General features: G+C 39.8%; 1 protein-coding gene across 1 annotated transcript in view; it reads right to left on the bottom strand.

Moving 5' to 3' along the window:
- Nucleotides 1-25,010, bottom strand: part of LOC115210701 (GRIP1-associated protein 1) — a 138,742-nt gene that overhangs the window by 11,824 nt on the left and 101,908 nt on the right. The window contains exons 17-27 of the mRNA XM_029779386.2: nucleotides 24,557-24,703; nucleotides 22,886-22,999; nucleotides 20,653-20,763; nucleotides 17,473-17,547; nucleotides 16,884-16,940; nucleotides 11,647-11,746; nucleotides 11,135-11,186; nucleotides 10,119-10,176; nucleotides 7,650-7,757; nucleotides 4,240-4,333; nucleotides 2,843-3,000 (exon numbers count right to left, since the gene is read on the bottom strand). Of these exons, the coding sequence (XP_029635246.1) occupies nucleotides 2,843-3,000; nucleotides 4,240-4,333; nucleotides 7,650-7,757; nucleotides 10,119-10,176; nucleotides 11,135-11,186; nucleotides 11,647-11,746; nucleotides 16,884-16,940; nucleotides 17,473-17,547; nucleotides 20,653-20,763; nucleotides 22,886-22,999; nucleotides 24,557-24,703 (1,074 nt within the window). The remainder of the gene's footprint in view (nucleotides 1-2,842; nucleotides 3,001-4,239; nucleotides 4,334-7,649; nucleotides 7,758-10,118; nucleotides 10,177-11,134; nucleotides 11,187-11,646; nucleotides 11,747-16,883; nucleotides 16,941-17,472; nucleotides 17,548-20,652; nucleotides 20,764-22,885; nucleotides 23,000-24,556; nucleotides 24,704-25,010) is intronic.

Genomic DNA, 25,010 nt, shown 5'->3' with positions numbered 1-25,010 from the left:
GTTTTCTACTATAATTCCAGGCTGACCAAAGCTTTATGAGTGGATTTCATAAATTGGTAGATGGAAACTGAAAGAAGCTCGTTGTGTGTGTGTGTATGTCTGTCTGTCCCTCACTACCGCTTGATAACCAATGTTAGTGTGTTTACATCCCTGCAACTTAGCAATTTGGCAAAAAAAAAGAATGATAAAATAAGTTCCCGGTTTAAAAAACAGACAAGTACTCGGGCTCAGGCATTCGACTCAAAATTCGTTGAGGTGGTGCTCCAGCATGGCCACAGTGTAATAACTGAAGAAAGTAAAAGATAACTATATGTTGCTTGTATTCTGATTCCCACAGAATTGAGGAGTTTCCTTGACGGACTTGCTGATTATCTTAGGATTGAAGGAGTACTGCCCAGAAATCTCGGAATGAAGAAGCTGTGTCCGCAGAGTAAGATATAAACACCAAACCCGTAAGTCTTACATTCTTGCCCCTTCATGTTGAATATTATATTTGTATACCTTGGAGATATCCTCACAGCAATATCACAGTCAACTAGTTTTTTGTATCAGTGATATTATATCAAAGACAACCACAATAAACAATGAAAACACAAAAAGAAATGTAGAAAGATGGAAAAAAACAAAAAAAACTCACAAATATAAACCATAATAGCATATTGGCAATATAATATCGTTATAATTGCATTATTAATCTGCATATTAACGATGTAACAGCAAGAAAGATTGCTAACGAAGCAGAGCGACTGGATTAAATTTTCATTGCAATTACAAGCATGACGTTAAAACAAGCAACAATAATGTAAAAAGAGAGGTGGAAATTAAAATAGACGTTTATCACTACATTGGTTCGTTAAATGGAGATGGAATTGGGAGATTGGAAATGTTTGGATAAAACAAAAGGTCTGCTTCGACAGAATATTCCGCTGGGCATTTTTTACATTTTATTGAAAATAAATGAAAAATTATGTTTGTCCTCTAATTTATTTTTAGAGATGAAATGGTTGACGTCAGTAAAAAAATTGGAACATTGGACCAAATCTATGGACTGGAAGTTCACATCTGTTTTGTGGAAGGAGTTTTTATTGGGCCCCCTGACTGTTGGTTCAAGAAGTTCGCTTCGCAATCATATGACATCAGGGTCAGTCCCACCGTGCGGTACCTTGAGCAAGGGTCTTCTGTTCTACTACAAACCCCAGATCACTCAATGCCTTCAGGGTGGATTTGGTAGACAGAAACAGCAAGCACAGAACCATGTGTCACATGTGAATGGTTTGTGTGTGCGTGTGCGTGTGTGTGTGCGTGTGTATACATGCGTGTGCATGTGTGCATGTTTATGTGTGGGTGTGTGTGTGTATATGCATGTTTGCGAGTGTGTATGTGTGCATGCATGTTTGTGTGCATGCTTGTGTGTGTGCATATTTGTGTGTGTACATGTATGTGTGTGTGTATGTCTATGTGCTTGCATGTTTGTGTGTGTGTGTGTGTGTGTGTGTATGTCTGTGTGCATGCATGTTTGTGTGTGTGTGTGTGTGTGTATGTCTGTGTGCATGCATGTTTGTGTGTGTGCATGTTTGAGTGTGTGTGTGTGTTTTGTGTGTGTGTGTGTAAATCCTCATCACTGAACCTCCATGTTCCATGCATGGGCTGGACCCTTTGGTCAGGGTCCAAGGACATCGTTCTGCTTCTGTGTCTACTTTGACCTGGTCCCCACAGCTGGAGGCCCTTCCTAATACCAACCACTTTACAGAGTGTACTGGGTGCTTTTACACAGCACAAGAAGTACGGGTGCTTTTCACAGGGCACCAGCACTTACAAGCCCACAAGATTAGGGATGCTCACTTTGAAAGGGCTGCAAGGGGACAAGCCTGTATGCAAGGACAACCACAGTCTTACTTAGCTTGACATGTCTTTTCAAACACAGCAAACCGCAAGGAGTCCCAGTCCCCTGCCATCCCCTCAGTGAGTCCCAACATCTGTTGATCTTTTCTCACCCCTTTGTCCCACATCTTCCTGGGTCTACCCCTTCCACATGTTCCCCCTACAATTAAAGATCAGCGCCTCTTGATGCAACTGTCCTCATTCATACGCATCACATGGCCATACCGGTGCAGTCTTCTCTCTTGCACACTACATCTGACACTACGCACACCACACGACAGGCTTCTGTACAGTAAAATCTATTATGGAGATTACCACCTATGCTGGTGTCACATAAAAAGCATTTAAGACACTCTTAATGAACACATTCTTTAATTAGACAAATCAACATTATACCTTGTGAGGTCCATGTGTCTAATTAGCACCATATGTGTGTATGTGTGTGCATGTACATGTGTGTATTTGTAAATACCAATGTAAAGTGGTATTTTGAGTTACATCCCTTTGTGTCAAATAAACAGTTAACTGCGCCATTGAATAAACAGAGATCAATAAAATAAATGCTAAAACAAGTGCTGAGTGGGGGGGGGGGCGCATATCTTGCTGTTTAACATCCGTTTTCCATGCTGGCATGGGTTGGACAGTTTAACTGAGGGCTGGCAAGCCAGAAGGCTGCACCAGGCCCCAATCTGATCTGCCAATGTTTCTACAGCTGGATGCCCTTCCTAGTGCCAACCACTCCGAGAGTGTAATGGGTGTTTTTTACATGCCACCAGCACAAGGGCCAGTCAGGCAGTACTGGCATCAGCCATGCTTGAATGGTGCTTTTTTATGTGCCACCGGCATGGGAGCCAGTCAGGTGGCTTGACTAAAACACCTTGGTGCCCCAGTATAGGCACACGTAATCAGTAAAAGACTACACACAAAGATTAAGGGCACATAATCGCACAAAAACTCTCACCTTTTGCAGGTGCATATTCTTGGTCAAGGTTTCTTCCAGCATCCTCTGTAACTTGCGGTTCATCTCTTTCATATTCACATCTCCACGATTCACCAATTCCAGAACTTTCTTCAGAGACGATTTCTCTTCAGTAGATTTATGGTGGCTTGCTAAACCATCTGGAGAGGAGAAAGAAACAACAAAGCTGCTAGTAGTAGTAGTAGTAGTAGTGTGTGTGTGTGTGGTGTGTGTGTGTGTATATATATATATATATATATATATATATGAAGATAATATTTATCCCCACTGGAAAGTGGATGTTGTGTCACAACACAAATATACTGCATTATTTACCCTGAAAGAACCTCTCGTATGGACTTGTGGTGCATATAAGCACTCTTGTTTATATTGCTAGTGGGAGACAATCATTTGGTACCACTGCCAGAACAACCAGATCACATGATTTCAGCCTCTTTGACCTTGTCAATGGTAGACATCTATGCCTAGACATAGCAGCAATTTCTCTATCAGCAATATATATATATATATATATATATAATATATATATATATATATATGAAGGCTTATACGGATTTCAAGATTATCATACTAAAGTGTATTTACCAAAATCAAAAACAGTAACTTTTTTATATTTCAAACAAACACTATTTCCCCATATTACTTCATATTTTTAAAAAAACTACCATTCGATAAATTATACAAACTTCACATTTTATATCTCTGATGAGCAGAAGTATTGTCTATAAATGTTTAACAATACAGGATTCCATTATAGAGACAATACTTTTGCGAAACGATCGTAAGATGCTTTAAAAACTTAATTTTAAACTATTAAATTTTAAACTGTCATATTTATTATTATACATTTATACTTATACATATTTACATATATTTTTATATATGTATTTTTAATACAATAATTATTATACACATGTATATGCCTTTCTGAAGAATTTTCTGATATTAATTTCCTGATATTATTAACAATATATTATATAGACATAGAATCTCAGTGCCTGTTCAGGCATTGGTGCCCCATTTAGCCCATTGGCTCATTAGACAATAATGAATAGCAACAGAAGCAGCATTAATATTAAAAGTTGATATTTCCCACTTAAAAGTAGATGTGTGACACACAGACAGGCACACATGTTTATTTTTTGCCCAGACTGAACATTGAGAGGCTGCATTAAAAAGAAATGATTTGGAATTCAAAGCCAGTCTGTTTGCAGGAATATGATGCCTGATGGCGCCCAAAGAACAAACGACCGATTGAAATATAATGTAAAAATATATAAACCAAACCACACACAACAACAAAAGAAATTCTCTGGGAACAAAAGAAATTATTGAAAGGCAGAACCTGATTGGAAGGAATGGCAACGGTATGAACTCACCTGTTCTTCCATCCATTACATAATACTCAATAATCGCAGACTTCTGCAAAAGGTCTTCACACATAGCAGCGTTACTTTCTTCAAGATGTTGAACCTGGGAAAGGGAGAATATATTTCTGAAATGTTACATTTTGTTCTACAAACTGACCGAGGTGTTCAAGACATTGTCCAACTATTTATTACTTCAAGGAATGGAAGACGGTTGGAGATGATTGATATGTTGACAGGTATAGGGATTAATTCTGGTCAAGAAAGTCAAGGGAGGCAACTTTGATATTTGTATTAATCAAAAATATTGAAAATGTAATATGGTGAATACAGTCAGAAGAGTTAATATAATGTCTGGCCATAAGGAGGTAACTATAGATATGTTTCAGTATTACTAAACCTCCTCAGTGAAATAAAGTCATACCAGTACTGCTGTGGCTGATGCGAGCGCTTCCGGGCTGGCTCCCCATGCTGGTGGCACATAAAAACCACCATCCAAACATGGTCGATGCCAGCCCCCTCACCATCCGAACGTGGCTGATGCCGGCCCCTTCACGCCAACTGGCTCCTATGCCGGTGGCACATAAAAAGCATCAACTGTACATGGCTAATGCCAGCGCCACCTCAACTGGCTCCTATGCTGGTGGCACATAAAAGCACCATCCAAACGTGGTCGATGCCAGCACCCTCTGGACCCTGTGCTGGTGGCACATAAAAAGCATCCACTACACTCTCAGAGTGATTAGCGTTAGGAAAGGCATCCAGCTATACAAACACTGCTAGATCAGATTGGAGGCTGGTGCAGCCACCTGGCTTCTCAGACCCCCAGTCGAACCATCCAGCCCATGCCAGCATGGAAAACGGACATTAAACAATGATGATGATGATGTGTGTGTGTTCGGATTGTCTTCACAGAGAGGCCATCAGGACTCCCACCTTCACTGTGAACAGGAATTAATCTTCTCTTCACTCTTTTGTGCCACATGGGCTCAACTCCCCTCCTCTCTTCACCTGACTCTCTTCCTCTCCTCTTCATCTGACACCTATTTCCTCTCTTCACTCCTACCCCCTCCACCCATAACCCACCCCACACACCCCTACCCCTACCCATATCCCCACACCACAACACCCCCCACACCACATCACACCACTCCACACACACTAGAACTGACCACTTCCCAGCACCCACACCACACCACACCACATCATCCGACACCATTGAAGATTATATATACATATGTATATATAAAAATATAAATTAAGATTCTGTCGAATTAGGTACTTAAATTAAGGCCCCTTGCTAGGTTGGTATAATCTGCACATCCAAACAATATTAATTGGATACTGAACATCAATAATATTGAATATCAGGACAGGAACAGTTTCTTTCAGATGATGTAATGTTTTCATTAATCAATTAAAAGATTCATTAGAAACAGCCATAAGTAATTGACACCTGTACATCTTTGTTGTGCCGCCTGACTGGCTCCCCATGCCGGTGACACATAAAAAGCACCATCCAAACGTGGTCGATACCAGTCCTCCCCCCACCATCCACCTCGACTGGCTCCTGTACCAGTAGCATGTAAAAAGCACCATCTGGATGTGGCCAATACCAGTGCCACCTGACTGGCTCCCGTGCTGGTGGCACATAAAAGGCACCCACTGCACACCCAGAATGGTTGGCATTAAGAAGAGCATCCAGCTGTAGAAACCTTGCCAGATAAGATTGGAGCCTGGTGCAGCCTATTGGCTTGCCAGTCCTCAGTCGAGCCATCCAACCCATGCCAGCATGGAAAATAAACATTAAATGATGATGATGATGAATGAATGAGATAAAGAGAGAGAGAGGAGAGCATTTTAGTGGATAAATTCTGGCAGTAACAACTTAAAACATGAAAAGCTAAAATACTTATTTACAAAATGATCAATAAAAAAATAACAATATTTTTACATTTAACCCTTTCGTTGCTGTATTTACTTTGATACACTCTGTGTTTCTTTCAATTACTTTAAATATAACAACAAATTTAGTAAAATAACTTTGTTATCATTAAGCTAGTGTTATGAACATAAATTGTGACTAATTTTAAATCAAAACTTATGAAAACAAGACATTTGTACTCAGAGCCAAAGACAGTTTCAGCAGGGTTGGTAACGAAAAGGTTAAAATTTCAGGAAAAAATATATAAAACTTTATTGTTTATCAGCTTTTATTAATCCTATTTCTGTATAACAAAATTATCCAGAATTCATTTTTTGAAGACATTCAATCATTAAAATGAATTTTCTTCAGCAAGATTTTTCATTATCTTCTCAGCCCCACCTGTATCACCCTCACCTTCTTTTTGCCACAGCAAGAAGTCCCTATTCTCTCCCGGGCCCTTCTCTCGTACTTTAACCTCTCATCTCCTTGCATTAAGTTGCCCCCCTACATGTCTACTGTCATTCCACCCAGCTGAAGGTGACCTCAGTCATGCAAACTCCATGGTAACCTCACTAGTGTTGGTGCTATGATAAAAGCACCCAGTACACCTTGTAAAACGGTTGGCATAAGGAGGAGCACCTGGCCTCAGAAGCCATGCACAATGCAATCCTCTCAGACCCGTCGGATCCTATCAAACTGACCAATCCATGCCAACATGGAACATGGGCACAAAATAATGATTAAATTAGATTCTTAAAAATCTGCTACACACTTAGATACCCCCTTCTAGAGGACTTTGGGGACCAAGGAGTTAAAGCAGGGATGGGGAAACTTTTTAGTGCAGTGGGCAAAAATTTCCAAAGGAAAAGGTCCACGAGCAGATCACAGGTTCTAACTCTTATATCTGTGTAAATCTTGTATATATCTATGTATAATTTGATATACATTAATAAAGATAAGATTAACACATTAAATTAACATGTAACATCTTCATTAACACTACCACTGAATTTAGGACGTTTATATTACTTATGAGGCATTCTGTTTTGTTCAACTAAAGTGTAGTTGGGTCTCAAGGGGGTGGCATAACCTAGCAATATGTGTTTTATAGTGAAAACAAAATTTCCATTCAAATGGCAATTACTGGAAGATTTTCTGTTCAAGCCTAACCATTTTAAGTCGTAGTGGAAACACAAACAGACATATGAATATTGTATAAATTTTATAATCGTAAAATTTACTAAGTTTTGTACATACGAGTATACCAGCCTGCAAGTGCAATAAAATGGGCCTGCAGACGCAGTTGCTCCCTGGGCGGGGGTTCCCCCACCCTTGAGTTAAAGTAATGAGTGGAAGACAAGGAGGGGGCTACCAAGGGACATCTTCTGCATGTAAAAATATTATATAAAAGATTCAATTTCCATAAACCTGGTTCAAATGTTTGATTTGATGCTGGAGTGAAAAATCAAGACTTTGGTCAACTTCCTCCACTCACCTTTTCCTCTAAAGTCCATTTCTGTTGCTGTGATGCAGCCAGACGGTTAACCAATTCATCGTGTTCAGACTCGAAATCACTCGGAGGGGTTCCAGTTCGGTTTGGAGACTGAAAGAGTAACGTTTCAACATAAACACCAAGAGCAATGTGTCGGGTCATCTTAGGTTAATGATGTCGAGCTGGTGGTGGTGGTGGTGGCGGTGGTGGTGGTTGTGGTAGTGGTGGCGGTGGTGATGGCAGGGGGGATGGTGGTAATAGTTGTGGTGGTGGTGGTGGTGGTGATAGTGGTAATACTTGTGGTAGTGGTGGCGGTGGTGATGGCAGGGGGGATGGTGGTAATAGTTGTGGTGGTGGTGGTGGTGGTGGTGGTGGCGGTGGTGATGGTGGTAATAGTTGTGGTGGTGGTGGTGATGGTGGTAATACTTGTAGTGGTGGTGGTGATGGCGGTAGGGATGGTGGTAATAGTTGTGGTGGTGGTGGTGGTGGTGGTGGTGGTGGTGGTGGTGGTGGTGATGGTGGTAATACTTGTGGTGGTGGTGGTGATGGCGGTAGGGATGGTGGTAATAGTTGTGGTGGTGGTGGTGGTGGTGGTGGTAATGGAAAATAATAACAATGGGGACAGCACTGCTGCTACTGGTAATGGTGGTGGTGGTTGGGATGTTAGTTAATGACTGGTAATGGTCATAGAGAATTCAACATTTTAAATTTTTCACATCAACAACCAGCATTGACAACAGACCATTGCAGCAGAAGTAATCAAGCTTATAATTAACGACAACAACAACAACAACAACAACAACAGCACAAACAAACAAACAAATTGCATCAAATGAAAAAGTAGAAAATGCTGCGATACTAGTTTATTATTAAAAGACTAAATCATTAAAATAAATTTCATAATGAAAATCAATAACAACAACAACAACAATAATAATAATAATAATCTAGAAAATAACAACAAAAGTATTTTAGACAAAACACATCATTCTATTCCATTAAGTTTTACGAAACTCTTAACACCTTCCTCTCTCCCTCTCTCTTCCTCTCTCTCTATCCTTCTCTCTCCCTCTCTCTCTATCCTTCTCTCTTTCTCTCTCCCTCTTGCTTTCTCTCTCCCTCTCTCTTCCTCTCTCCTTTTTTCTCTCTCTTTCTTTCTCTCTCTTTCCTTCTCTCTTTCTCTTTCTCTCCCTCTTTCTCTCTCTCCCTCTCTTCCTCTTTTCTTCTCTCCCTCTCTCATACATTAAAAAAATCCCGTCCTCACTCATTAATCACTTCTAGTTTTTAAACCAGAGATTGGTTAAAATATATTGCGATTACAAATGCAATTTAATAAAAATTTATCGCTTTTGGGTGTTATTTACTTTTGTTTTTAAGTGTATAATTGTTTAAATAATTAAGTTTGCTTTGAACTGGCTTTCAACGAGGCAGTTAAATTACTTACTTATGAGTGTGCGTAACGAGCTGGTGTTTTAATTGTATTTAGTAATACTAGGGAAAAATTAGTCTTCAAATTGTAATTAACATGTGGAATTAATATATTGCAAAACACAAAAAAGAAAAAATAAGTTTTTGACCAAAACAGAACGAAAATAAACATAAGTGTGTGATAAACATGGCTGTGTGGTAAGAAGCTTGCTTCCCAACCACATGGTTCTGGGTTCAGTTCCACTGCATGGCACTTTGGGCAAGTGTCCTCTACTATAGGTTTGGGCTGACCGAAACCTTGTGAGTGGATCTGGTAGACGGAAACTGAAAGAAGCCTGTCGTGTGTGTGTGCACGTGAGTGTGTGTGTATGATGCGCATGCGTGTCTGTCTTTGTATCTGTGTTTGTCCCTCCACCACCACCACCACCACCACTGCTTGAGAACCTGTGTCGGAGTGTTTATGTCCCTGTAACTTAGCAGTTCAGCAAAGGAGACTGATAGAATAAGTAAACGGATTGGAGAAAAAAAAAAAAAAAAAAACGTCTTCATGGTGGTGCCCCAGCATGGCCACAGTCTAGTGACGGAAACAAATAAAAGATGAAAAAAAAAATAGTTGTTTTCCAAAGAATTAATGATTGATCAATACTTAGCAGAAAAGCCGGGTTTTGAGAATTTTTTTGATTTTTTTCCATTTTTGAAACCCAAAGAAATAAATATCAATTATTTTAAGGTAATTAAACTAACTTAATTACAAACAATTTGCAACTGGTTAATTTAAAACTGCTGACGTATTGAAATATTTTTCGAAACATAAAAATTAAATTGGTGGAGGCACAGAAATGGTTTCTGGTTTTTTCACGCTCAGAATTGTTGAAGCATGAAATGAACTAGCTGTACTAGTTGTTAGCTATCATTGCACTGCGTCCTTGAAAACTTCCATACTTCTCAAAATTCACCAAACAGTACACAACAACACTGAGTTCACTCAGTTAAAGAAACAGTCTTTACAACATTAACCAAACAATTGTAAAAAGGTTTACTTACCTGTGGAGAGTCTTTGTTACCGATTCCACTGGCTCCAGCACTCCATGAAGAAACGGAGCTGACGAAGAAAGAAATGTCGTGTATATTAAAGGGTGACGGTGGTGGCAATGGTTATTATGATGATGACGACAATGATAATGGTGATGATGATATTATAAGCATGCATGCCACATAAAAAGCACCCGATACCCTTTGTAAAGTGGTTGGCATTAGGAAGGGTATCCAGCTGTAGAAACCATGGTATGTCAGACAATTGGAACCTGGTGTTGTTCTCCGGTTTGCCAGTTCCTGTCAGAGCGTGCAACCCACACCAGGATGGAAAACAGATGTTAAATGATTATGGTGTACGTTTTGTCATTACTGCTCTTAGTGCTACTGGAAACATGTAACCCAGTGCCACCTGACCCATGGGGAGGCCGTCAGCAAGTAAACCAATAACCCTGACAAGGGTGAGTTACGTTGGACACCTTGCAGGACAAACAAAACAAAGCCTATGAAAGGATCGATGAATTTAGTGAGGTCAACGGCCATCCAGAAGCTGCGATAAGCGACTCCGAGTCTTTGTAGAGGCATCTCTCTAAAAGACGGAAATTCCAAAATAACACCTGCAACTTCGTTTACATTGCGATATCTTCTTCTGTGACATAGAAATAGAGTATGTAATGCCTCAGCAGCCGATAAGCCATTGGAAATATCATTCCCCAAGATTCCTTTGAAGTAAATTTCTGAGAGAAGGACATTCCAAAGTGACACTCATCTCATTGCAAAGCCAGAGATTCCCGTTCTTGCTTGTTTTTCTCAACTATTTGGATTTGGAGGTGAGAATGGAAGTGGTGTGGCATAAGCAGAGGAACTGCTGACAGCCATTGTCGTTGATGTCTAGGAATGAGAGAATTTGTCAGTGATGGTCATATTCATTTATGAGCCATCACGTACATACATACATGACAGCCATCACTTACATACATACGTACATGTGTGTGGGTGGATGGATGAATAGATGGATGGATGCCTACCTGCTCTCAGCTTTATCTCCAATATCAGCAGGCTTAAATAAGTCATCAACTCCTGCAACAAAAGAAGGTTATTTCAAAGTAAAGACAACTGTCAACTCACATTAATATAATTGTTCTTTATTTCTAATTCTATTTACATTTGTTCCCACATCAATAGATAGACATAGCTGTGTTAAATACATGCTTGTGACAGAAGCACACAAATGGACCAAATAAATGTAAACTTCACTTCATAGAGAAGTTTCATATTCATTCATCAACCCTTCCTAGCTCTCACTGAAAGCCTCATCTTACTGACAAACAAAAAGAAATGATGCAGTTATTAATAAAATGATTTATGAAGGAGTCATGCTCTACTCCTTCATAGTCAGCTCATGAACTTTACAGCTATGAAACTTTCAGCCCACCCTTGTATATGTTCTTTTCTTTTCTTAACACCCTCCACACACACACACACACACACGCCATGCAATAACAAACAGTATATAATTTCCCGAATGAACTCAACTTACCTTGTCTGTTTTTAGGATCCGTTAATATTTCCTGCAACCTCTCTTGTAATTTCTCAGCTCTTTTCCTTTCAGTATGCAGCTGGCGTTTTAAATCTTTCAACTGAAATCAAACAAAAGAGAGAGTGTGTGGAAACGTACCATAGAACAGGGGTCAGGGGTCACCACAATATACAATCCCTACAGGTCACAACTCTCTCCTTCAATTATACCATTATTACCTATTTCTTTATTACCCACAAGGGGCTAAACACAGAGGGGACAAACAAGGACAGACATAGGTATTAAGTCGATTACATCGACCCCAGTGCGTAACTGGTACTTAATTTATCAACCCCGAAAGGATGAAAAGCAAAGTCGACCTCGGCGGAATTTGAACTCACAACGTAACGCAGACGAAATACCGCAAAGCATTTCGCCCGGCGTGCTAACGATTCTGCCAGCTCACCGCCTTTATACCATTATTACCATACAAACTTCAGACCAGTTACGCTCCTACCTTCTCATCCATCATCCATTCTGTGCCTCAATCAAGAAACTACACACTAAACTCTTCAGTTAATCCTTCCTCAACAGATGCATCCCTCCAGAACTCCTTACAAACCATCATCTTCAGTATTGAAGCTGACCATCTCTAAGCACACTGGCTGCAATGGTCAACCACACACACACACGCTTTGCTGCTCCCTTTGCCTAACAATCCTTTTTACTGTAAGAGCAAGGCCTGGAATTTGGGGGAAGCAGAATAGTCAATTACATCAACCCAAGTGAATAAGGACTTCAAGTTTTGGCACAAGGAGAGGGAGGAGGGATAAGTCAAATACATCAACCCCAGTACGTAGCTGGTACATTTCTTTATTGACCCCCAAAAGGGAGAAAGGCAAATCCAACCTTAATGGAATTTGAACTCAGAACATAAAGATGGACGAAATGCCGCAGAGTATTTTGTCCAGTGTTCCAACAATTCAACCAGATCCCCACAATAATAATAATAATAAATGCCCTGATGCTGTACCAGGTAGTGGCTCTTGTAGCTTCTGATCTTAACTGATTTGAAGTGTTATCATGTACATTGTTTTGTCTTTGTATAAAAGATGGACTACAGCAAATATTCTGTTCAATACCACAGATTTGCCTGTCAGTTGTTTGACCTTAACCAGTTGAGCCTTAGTAGCTGACGATACGTGCATCTCTGATCATGAACAGAAGTAGTGGGAGAGCATGGGTGGTTCGTTCAACATCCTTAAACAATCCTTATTCAGGGATCTTTTAAGTGGGATGGGTTACTCGACCAGAAGAAAATTCTGAGCCCCACCTGCAAGGTCATGTGCTATTTATCTTGATACAAGGTCACCATGTCACGCACATATGTTTGTGATGCATGTGCCTAGTGTACCCTTATCAGACGGGTAGTCATGATGGGTATACTGGGCTTCGTATATTTTACCCCAGTGTCACTTTGTTGGCATGCACTGCTCTCTCACTCAATTATAATAATAATAATAATAATAATGTTTTGGCTGATGAACTGTAGTCGTGGCCAATAAACCATAGTCATAGCCGATGAACCGTAGTCGTGGTTGCTGAACCATAGTCATGGCAGATGCTGGTGTCATGTAAACAGGCACCCATGCTGGTGGCACATAAAAAGCACACTCTGAACGTTGGGACCCACAACAGTGATAGTGGCCAAGACCTTTGGTAATGTGCTGTGCTTGTGAAGACTAGACCAAGCCAAGTAAAATCAGAATTGTGGCCAATGTCAGTGTCACGTAACTGGCACCCATGCTGGTGCCACGTAAAAAGCACCCACTGCACTCTTGGAGTGTTTGGTGTTAAGAAGGACAACCAGCCATAAAAACTCTGCCAAACCAGATTAGAACGTGGTGCAACTCCCCAGCTTATCAGTTTCAATCAAACTGTCCAACCCATGCCAGCATGGAAAGCAAATGATGATGATGATAATGATGACAATGAATGTTTTCTTTATTAACTACTAAAGATTGACAAAAACCTTGGTGGCAGTACAGTGGAATTATGTAAAAGAGCATGTAAAAAATAAGAAAAACAATAAAGAAAAACATCAAACAAGGAATGACTCCCTGAGAGAGGGGAGACTTCCAAGGGTCGCTTATGGAAACCCTACAAAAACCTATGGTTACCCAGATCCCTGACACAAGTGCTCTCTCTTAGTTGTCCTCCTATAATCTATAGGCACATGTTTAAAGTAAGTTTGTTCACTCAGACCATGCCTGCCACACTCATTCATCATTTGAAATCCGTTTTCCAAGCTGACATAGGTTGGACAGTTCGACAGGGGCTGATAAGGCCAGGAACCACCTCAAGTTCCATTGTCTGTTTTGACATGGTTTCTACAGCTGGATACCCCTCCTAATGTCAACCTTTAAACAAATTTACTGGGAGGCAGCACTTCCCACTCTTTCACTTTACTTGATGTGGGCTTGCCCAAAGAGGAATTTATTTATCTTGAGCATTTTCAATCTGGTCCATCACACAACCTCTTTGGTTAAGGACACCAGACAGACAGGCACTGCCTGTCCTTCCCCACCAACATTCAACATTCAAAGAAAGCCAGGGGAATGAGCTTCACAATAGACTCAACTGACAGCTAGATCCATCCTGCATGTGACAGCAAATGTTCAATATAACTCCACAAGGAGTAATGATTATTTGCCAACATAACATGGCAGTCTTGGTTTAGGACGAATGTTGCTGTAATTTAGCCCCAGGAGACATCGTCTCCAGCTGGCTATACAACACAATCTTTGTCCTTATATTTTCAAACAAGGGAATCTAGCACCCCCACTCAGCTCAAAATAATATCTGTGTATCACAATTTCCGTGTTATTTCCCTTCTTCAGCACAGAATAATTGTTTGGCTAGAGGTGGTGCTGCCAAATTCCCATTTGAAATATATAATTTTCGAAGTGACAACTGGTCACTGATCTATAAATTAGAAAATTACTATTACTGTTATGTTGGCAAACAAACTTCACTCCAAAGTACTGTTGCTGAATATCTCTGTGAGATTTACAAATAGTAATTTTCTAATAACTCTACAAGTCAGCAATGCTCGGGCAATGGAGGAGTGTGTACAGAAGAGTTTTGTGGTTCTGTGCACATCTCAAGCAAGCCTAGCTGATAGCAAGTCTGAAGAGTTTATTTTAAACTGGCAATACCTATTTCTTTACTACCCACAAGGGGCTAAATACAGAAGGGACAAACAAGGACAGACAAACGGATTAAGTCAATTATATCGACCCCAGTGCATAACTGGTACTTATTTAATCAACCCTGAAAGGATGAAAGGCAAAGTCGACCTCTGTGGAATTTGAACTCAGAACGTAGCGGCAGACGAAATACGGCTAAGCATCTTGCCCAGTGTGCTAATGATTCTACCAGCTCGCCACCCTACAATACCCCCAGAAGCATTTCCAGGCCAGAGACTTCTGGAAATTCTCCATGGGCTTCAGCCCAAAAAGCCATCCAGATCAGACCAACCAGTTGATTTTCATCAATGCCCAGAGTTCCCCCTCAAGATTGCTGTTAGCACTTCTGCCCCCTACTAATCCCCTACAGAATGTCATGGTGGAACTCTCATTGCCCACATTGTCCAATCAGTAGAGGGGCTGTAGGTGTTTCACAGCGTTCCAAATGCCGAGTACCAAGTTTTGATCTTTCCTTGAACCAAGACTGCAGTTCTGTCAAAGTAACAAACAGCAGAAGAACCCAGAGAATTTTGAGGATGAGGAGGTGGGGGTGGACAGTGAAATCTATCGACCTCAATGCTTCACTTGTTATTCTATCAACTGTGAAAGAATGAAAAACAAAGTCGGGAGCTCCCCTTTTTCCTCAAAAGCACCTTTAAAAATCGGTTAGAATCTTATAATTGTTACAAACACTGAATGAAGCATATTTCTTTTGAAGAAAAGCCTGGGGAAGGCAGCGAGCTGGCACAAACGTTAGATTAAGTATCAATAGCATACTGTGGTCGATCTAATCGACTGGCTCCCTCCCCCAAAATTTCGGCCTTGTGCCTAGAGCAGAAAAGGAAAGACAGGGGTGAATATATATATATATCATCCGAGGACATTTTAGAAAGAGACACAAGTAGAGAGAGAATAAAAATGACAAGGAGAGGGAGTGAGACGACGAGAGATAGACGTGTATTAATATAAACGAAGGGTCATTTAGTGCAGAGAAAGAGAGGAACACAGACGAAGAGGCACTGATGCAGAACAATGGAGAATGATGTCTTTGTGATTGTTGGTAAATCGAAATGTAAAGTCGAAGCTTAGCGAGAATGGGTTGCGATAGAGAGAGACAGGGGAGATAACCGAAAGTGAAAGACAGTAAAGTAGAAGCAAGGGAAGTAACTGAGGACAAACCCACTCCGACCAGGTCATGTATGGAAACACCAACGAAGTTTTCTTTAGGTCAACCCTGATCGAATAAAGGCATTCCAGCTGTGACCATCCCGTCTTTTTCCAGTAGGCAGGGAATCTAAAACTACATCATTCATTATGTCCTCTAAGATGATGGCGTAAGATTTTGAGTATGTCGCTAATAGAGGCTTTTTACACCAACGACCAGATGGATTGCATGTGAGTGTCTTGGGAGAAAACTGCAAAGGTTCTCTTCTTGCAATGGTGCTCTGGATTGTGTAAGAATTAATGGTCCCATGGCATCAAATATCTGGCATTGGAATAAATAGAATAAGTCCCTAGTGAAATGCAAATAGTTTTGTGGTGGTTCCGAGGGAGGAAATAGGTTGCCATGGAAACGCAACACAAACACATGCAAGCGTACAGATATTTACACATTCTCTCCTGCAATCACAGATGCTATATTACACACACACACACACACTTTGTTAACTGTTTTGGATACAATCCCACTGTACAATGCACACACACACATGCACGCACATATATACAAGTTTCTTTCAGTTTCTGTTTATCAAAAGTCCACTTGCAAGGGTACAGCAGAAGACAATTGCCCAAGGTGCCACACAGTGGGACTGAACCCAAAACTACGAGATTAGGAAGTGAACTACTTAACCATACAGCCACACCGCCTTTTATTCAATTAGGCAACAACAAAAAATATTTAAAAAAAGAAAATCCGCAACTGGAACTCCAACACCAGCAAAGAACTCTTTCAGTCAAAGCCAAGTGCTTCAGGGTCTGAGAACGAAATTTTAATTACAAACTATTTACCATAGTTAATCCTTTCTTCTCATGGATTTTCTTTTCATCAACGCTGTCTTTAATCTCCTGGAATAAAAAATAAAATACATATCCAGTATATATTTTCTAACAACCATACAACATTCACAACCAACTGCCCCCGCCAAAAACAAAAAAAGCTTAAGGAAATGATATTTTTTGTTTGTTTAGAAAAAATGTTTTGTGATTCATTGACAAAATTGTTAATTTGCTCATCTGAAGAATCCCTGATTTCTCAATACCAAATTGGCAAAGATTGGCTGCTAAGATTTATTATTAGGGAAACAAACAGAAAGTGATTTCAAGTGAATTAACAGTAAACTATGATGGGCAGTTGTAAGTCAAAGATGACCTCACCAAGATTTGATCTCAGATCATAGGTAAGTTAACATCACCCTCAACGGCTTTCTGCCAAGTCACGGTTCTGTTCCAAGTCTTAAAATATTGAAATACATTTCATAATACTTTGTATAAGAATTTTGCTTTATATATGTAACAGAAAGTTGACATAAATATGAAACAATTTTTTTTTATACATGCAATTCTGAAAATACTAAAATCAAGGAAAGGTGAAACTAACCTGTTGTAATTTATTTATAGATTCATCACGTTGAATAATTTCAGCTTTCAACACAGTCTCCTGCTGTTTGTATTCCTGCAGAGAGAGAGAGAGAGAGAGAGATGCAATGTCACATAATAAACTGTTTGGGTATTAAAAACATCTCACAAGAAACAACTTTCTTTCCAATCCATATGAAATGAGGTTGTTTTAAACTCTGCATTAAATACTCTCACCTCAAACCAGCAACTACATGAACTGACCAGAAAGAGCCTTTATGTGGCCATTCAACATGCAAGAAATAGCAGTCTAGTCTTTAATCTGAAATCAGATTTTATGTTTATACACTTCAGAACAACAATAAAGCTACTAATTAAATCTTTCAGATGGTTTCACAGTTTTGTTTGATTAATGAAGTTCCTTAGCAGAAGCCAAAGCCATAACCGTAGAGAATGTCCAGTAAGAGATGCCAAATATCTCAAGTACAACAAAGAAGGCCATTCTTCTCATTTTGGTAAATCAAGACACCATAACAAACCAGATGAAAAAAAAACAATCTCAACACATTCATTCCTTCAAGCTTTTCTACCTTATTTAAACAGCCTTTGTCTCCTAATTATTCTTCTAATTAATTCTTCAATTATTGAAAATTCTGGTCGATATTGGAAACATAGACAGTTTTATCCAATTGAATATTACTAAGTGAAATGGTTTAGCTACTAAACTATTCAGAGACAGAAAAATCTTGCTTTCTCCAAAAGATGTTTGTAAAATTTGCTACAATATCCTCCAAACTAACCCTAAGCTCTAAAATTCTACAGATCAACACCTTGTGAAGGGTAGAGAGCTAATAGTTTGGCAGCAACATTTGGTAAAATGATATCGTACTAAACAATGTGTCATTTGGTGATTTGTCACATTTTGAGGTGAAATAGTTAAGTTTATTAGAAATAGAATTACCAAGTGTTGACTTAATCGCAGACCTCAACTCTCATTTTTTGCCCCAGGCAATACCATTTCTCAAGAAGATTGTTTTAGTAACAGCAAAAGAGAGATTCTTCTTCCAAGTCCTGTCATGTCTGTTCCTCTTATTGAGGAACTTCATCATTTAAAAAATTAAATTTGCGACTTTACTATTATGTGAATTTGTGTTGGTGCCATGAAAGAAGTCTCCAGACCATGCTGTGAACTTGTTATAATTGGGAAATTATATGGTTTCTATGGCATCCAGCCATAGAAACCATGCTGAAACGAGACACTGAAGCACAATGCAGTCTTTGGAGCTGCATGATCCTGTCAAACTGTCCAACCCATGGAAAACGGACATTGAATGATGATGATGATGATAGTGATGGATGATCATGGATAATGATGATGTGATAGTGGTGGTGGTGGTAGTGATGATGATGATTATGATGAAGATGATGGTGATGGTGATGACGGTGGTGATAGTAATGACGGTGGTGGTGGTGGTGGTGGTGGTGGTGCTTCTGATGATGGATGATGATGATGGTGATGACGATGGTGATGATGATGACGATGGATGATGATGAAGCCATTTAATGCTTTTAATCTTCAAGGAAGAGTAATGCTGCTATTTCCCATTGCTTTAATCAATCACTGCAATGATATCCCATCGAACATATTTGTTAGATCGATCGGCCAACGCTGTTGGTTGTGGTGATTGTAATCAAGGCGTGTGTAGACAATACGATCTACAATTCATTAATTAACAGCAGTGACCAATAAATTTAGTAATTGATGTCGCACAGAAAAGCCGAGTTATCTCCCTTATAGCACCAACTCCGTTAAATAAACTTCTCATGACACTTCCTCCTACTGTCTTCCTAAAAAGACGAAGGTCACATTGACTAATGTAGTCCGAGATACCCTATAACTCTATGGCTGAAAACAGGAAACGGATAGGCCACAGTTAGAAGGTCTTTAATTATAGACGGTGTCTTAGTATCACTCAGTATCACCTTTGTTAGCCACTCGCCAGATCATCATCATCATCAACAACAGCAGCATCATTTAACGCCCGTCTTCCATGCTGGCATGGGTTGGACAGTGTAACAGGGGATGGCCAGCTGGAGAGCTTCACCAGGTTCCAATTGTCTGTTTCAGCATGATTTCTACAGCTGGATGCCCTTCTTCATGCCAACCACTTTACAGAGTGTCCTGGGTGCTTTTTATGTGGCACCAGCACCATTGGGGTGTGCCAAGTAACTTGCAAGACAAAGACCTTTTAGTTGAGCAATGGAGTGGAACCCATTAGAGTAGGGTAAAGGGACAGTTGTCTTATTTTAGAGGGGATACTTGGGCTATGGTATGTCCAGGTTTAGGAGTTTACACCTCCATTCTGAGACCCCCTGTCCAGAGATATAAGCAAATACGCTGTCAGTCACTTACCATGTCTTGAATCTGTGTGTGTGTGTGTGTGTGTGTGTGTGTGCGTGCGTGCGTGCGAGAGAGTGTATATATGTTTGTGTCACCTTGTCTTGTAATAGTTATGTGACTGTCATATAAGCAGTGTCACTCATTTGCAGTCTTCTAGCCTTTGAAAGAAATACGACCTTGCTCGGAAAACAGTTGAGAGTTGGTGACAGGAGGTACATCCAGCTCACCCCATGTACTCTCTTCTCAGCCATGCAAACATTAAAAAGGGGACATTATAATGATGATGATGTGCTTGTATACAAGTTTAATCTTCTTCAATGGAGAATGATTTGCAATCATCATCATCATCATCATCACTTAGCATCTGATGTCGATGAGTTGGATGCTTTGACTGGAGCTGGTAAGCTGACAAGTTGCACCAGGTTCCAATTGTCTGATTTGGCATGGTTTTCTATGGCCGGATGCCCTTCCTAACGCCAACCACTCCAAGAGTGCAACAGGGAATGGAATTGACTTTAAAACCAGAGTATCCGAAATATGCAAATATCAAAGTTGGAAAAACTAATTCAACTCTACTTGTAAATGGAACTAAGCCCCAAGATGCAGTAGATTGTGTCTTTGTTTCATTCTACTCAGTTAAAATACAAATTCCACAACACATGATCAGTGAATTAAATGAAGTTGCAGAGTTCCATATTTACATGATCATCATCATCATCATCATCACAATGCCATTTACATAAAAGTCTTTAGTTTTATGAGAATAATGAAAATAAAATTGTGAAATATTTTGACCAATACCTCAAGATCTTGCTCAAACTTTTGTAGCAGTTCATCTTTTTCCTGTTGATATTTTTCTTGAGAACCCAAAAGTGTTGATTCAAATTCCTGCTTGCTGCTGTTCAAATTGGCCTAAAACAGAAAAACGGTTTCTTATAGTGACGCCATAATCCACTGTTATCCACTGTTAAGATGGAATCTAGGACATTTACTCAACATAAACAATAACCCCACCCCAAGGACAATTACCCGAGGACAACAGATGATGATTTAAAACTTATTAATATATTGGAGAGGGGGTAATTAATCAAGCGAGGTAATTGTTCTAGGGGTAGTTGTCATCAGGGGGTAATTGTCCTGATATGGTTAAGATGATGTGTCAGATTCACTCAACTACAAAAGATGCTTTCTTTCCCGTTTATAAAGATAACTGAAAGGAATTGGTAAGTATAAATCTAGCAATTTCATGAAAGTTTCCTTCAAAACGACAACCACTTAGACGCTTTGGTTCCTGGAATCATTTATTATCAGAAATGCTACATATTTTGGAACACACTCCACCACAGAAAGAGCGTCAGTAGGTTTACTCTTCCCAATGGCCGAGATAACTACAGAAGAACACTGACCCTCTGACCAAATTTCCATTCTGGTCACTACAGATATACAGGAATATACTGAAAATGCAACATTACAAACTGAACTTCATGCAATAAACCATTGTGCATCAGGATGGAATGGTATGGCCTTCAGCTTGGTACTGGGCCAATGGAACACATTCCACCAGTTTTAATCCGCCTGGTTAGAGTTTATTAGAAGGGGGGGGGGCTTAATCCCTGATTTATACAAAGAGTGGCACCTATGGCCCTTTTGAAGGGCCTCTCTCTGAGACTGGTAGGAGAAAGCAAGAGAGTTACTCTCAGACTAGGGACCTGCATTGAGAGTTGGCAATAGAGTGGACTCCAATGAAGGCATCCAGGAGTCCTATGATGGTGTTAAGCCAGGAGACAGATTATGACTCCTCCACCCCAAAGAGCCAGAACAGTCCCTCCAGGGGACCTCCACACTGTTTCTGTCTGTAATATTTCATTCCTAATTAAAGGTAGCGAGCTGGCAGAATTGTTAGCGTGCTGGACGAAATGCTTAGCGGTATTTCGCCTACCGCTACGTTCTGAGTTCAAATTCCGCCGAGGTCCACTTTGCCTTTCATCTTTTAGAGGTTGATTAAATAAGTACCAGTTACGCACTGGGGTCGATATAATCGACTTAATCCATTTGTCTGTCCTTCTTTGTCCTCTCTGTGTTTAGTCCCTTGCGGGTAGTAAAGAAATAGGTATTTCATCTGCCACTACATTCTGAGTTCAAATTCTGCCGAGGTCGACTTTGCCTTTCATCTTTTCAGGATCAATAAATTAAGTACCACTTATGCACTGATGTCGATATAATCGACTTAATCCATTTATCTATCTTTGTTTGACCTCTCTGTGTTTAGCCCCTTGTGGGTAGTAAAGAAATAGGTATTTCGTCTGTCTTAACGTTCTGAGTTCAAATTCTGCTGAGGTTGACTTTGCCTTTCATCTTTTCGGGGGTCAATAAATTAAGTACCAGTTGCGTACTGTGGTCGATCTAATCGACTGGCCCCCTCCCCCATGATTATTATTATCATTATTATTATTATTATTCAGGTCATTGCTTGGAATCGAATTTTAAATCTTGGGGTTAGTAGCCCATGCTCTTAACTGCATTGATATGTGTGTTCAGCTTTACGTTCTGAGTACAAATTCCACCAAGGTCGACTTTATCTTTTATCCTTTCAAGGTCAATAGATTAAGTACCAGTTGCGTACTGGAGTCGATCTAATTGCCTGGCCCCCTCCCCCAAAATTTTGGGCCTTGTGCCTAGAGTAGAAAAGAATATTTCACTCCTAAAGTTATAATAGAAGACAGGATGCCAAGCTGCCACACAGTGGGGTTGGTCCTGAAACCCCGTAGTTACAAAATGAGCTTATCAACCATTTTATGCCCACCTGGGAAGGGTTGAACAGCTCATCTCAGACCAGGTCAGTTCTTATTTGGAGTTACTGCCCATGAAGATGGGACACAAACCCCACCTTGCCTATGTATTCCATTCCGGTATAGTTTCTTTAGCCATTCCTAATGCCAACCAATTTACAGAGTGTTAGGTCAGGCACTGAATATCAAAATTAATCTGAGGTTAAACAACAGCAACAACAACAACAACAGGCGAATAAACCAACCTCTGCATCATTCAGTCTCCGTTCCAGCCAACCTTTGGTCTCTTCAGACGATACCAATTGACCCTGAATCTCTTCAACAAATGTGCGCATTTTATTCAACTCCAAACAATTTTCCTAAGCAAAACAAAAAAAATTAAAAGATATTACTTAACCAAACAAGACATGAATAAGGCAAGAATCTTCAGAATTATACGAGAAAGTAAAACAATGAGTTGTGTGTGGCTTTGACAGAGACTACGAAAGAAAATGGTGAAGTCAGAATCAGTGACCAAAGTTAAGTCAATGATTCTCACCACTTTCTGGTATTTCAAACCTTTCGTTACTGTATTTATTTTAAGATGCTCTCTGTTTCTTTCAATTAATTTTAAATATAACAAAGAATTTAGTAAAATAACTTGGTTATCATTAAGCTAGTGTTCTGAACATAAATTGCGACTAAGGTTTGGTGGAAGATTTTAATTGAAAACTTATGAAAAGAAAACATTTGTACTACAGAGCCAGAGATGGTTTCAGCCAGGTTGGTAACGAAAAGGTTAAACACATCTTTACATTTGGGCAGATGCACATTGGAAGCAGTTGGAAGGGTATGGATTGAAGAAAATTTAGGCTATTATTTCTAGCATATAAAGTGACCACATTGCAGTCTCCTTCTCTCATGTCTTCTGCTGATTATTTTTCTTCTTAACCCTTTTGTTACCATATTTCTGTTGAGATGCTCTGTGTCTCTTTCAATTAATTTTAAATATAACAAAGCATTTAGTAAAAAAACTCAGTCACAATTTATACTACAGAGCCAGAGGTGGTTTCAGCTGGGTTGGTATCGAAAGGGTTAAACTAAGAATGGATAGAGACAAAAAAAAAGAGCATATTTCATTAGGAGAGACACATGTAGTTACCCTTGGGAAGATAAAATCTTTTTCGGAATGAGAACTGAATCCTTTAAATAATATCTTTCCTAAAATCTGATTCTATTATACAAAAACTGCTGCTTTAAAAAGTGTCTTTGCTTCCGAACCACATGGTTTCAGGTTCAGTTTCATTAAGTGGAACCTTGGGCAAGTGCTTTCAGCTGTAGCTCTAGATTTGTGAGGGGATTTGGTAGATGGAAACTGAAAGAAGCCCATTATTATGAGTGTGTGTGTGTTATTTTCCTTGTCTTGACAACACAAGATAGTTGTAAGCGAGCGTCACTGTCGTAGAAGCAGTGGCGTTCATTCCCAATATTCTGTGGAAACATGTCCGGCCATTGAAGAATATTACTTTGCTTGGAAACAGGTGAGGGTTAGCAACAGAGAGAGCATCCGGCTACAGAAAGTCTGCCTCAATAAACTCTCTCTCACCTATGCTAGCATGGAAAAAGGGAGATGTGGATGATGATGAAGATTCTTCTCTTAAGTTCAAACATCAGCTTAATAAGAAACAAACTATTTTACTGAATGCCTCCAAATCCAAAATTCTTTTCAAAATCTACTGAAACACAAAAACAATGCATTACAACGAAAGGACTTAAAATCTCTTATTTGACAACCAAATTGAAATTAGGGGTTGTGGTAGTATAATGGTTAGAAAGAGAAAAAGATCAGCCAGGAGGAGGAGAGGGAGGGTGGTGGTGGTGGTATGATGATGATGATGATAAAAAAAGGTAAGAAGACTATAAAAAAAGATACATACCCGTTCTTGAGACAATAAATCTTCCAACTTATTCACTTCTTCCGCATGATCCTGTGTCATGTGTTGGACCAATTCCCTGTGAGAATCACATTCTTTCTGATATTTTATGGCCATTTCATCAATGAGGCGTTTGCGTTTCTCTGCTATCTGGAAAAGTAAATGTCACAAGACTGGGTCAGTGACCGTCTCCCACCTGCTTAAGAAATACCTTTATAAATATCCCCCGCCCCTGGATATGGTTTGGAAGGGGATGAAGGGTCAGTAGCGATGATCACTGCAGTCACCTGACAATTGGAAGACTGAATAGCCATGGAACCATTCTGACCATCTTTAGAACAATGTCTGCAAGAAAAGCATGACCAATGGAGAAAACAGTTGTCTACTGGAAATGTGTAGAATAGAGGATGTTGTAAACTGCTGATGGTACCACCTTATCTCCAAGACACTATATGGT

This window comes from Octopus sinensis, linkage group LG4 (assembly GCF_006345805.1).
Source record: "Octopus sinensis linkage group LG4, ASM634580v1, whole genome shotgun sequence".
Lineage (NCBI taxonomy): Eukaryota > Metazoa > Mollusca > Cephalopoda > Octopoda > Octopodidae > Octopus > Octopus sinensis.
Note: the sequence above shows the minus strand (reverse complement) of the source record. Positions and strands in the feature narration are given on the sequence as shown.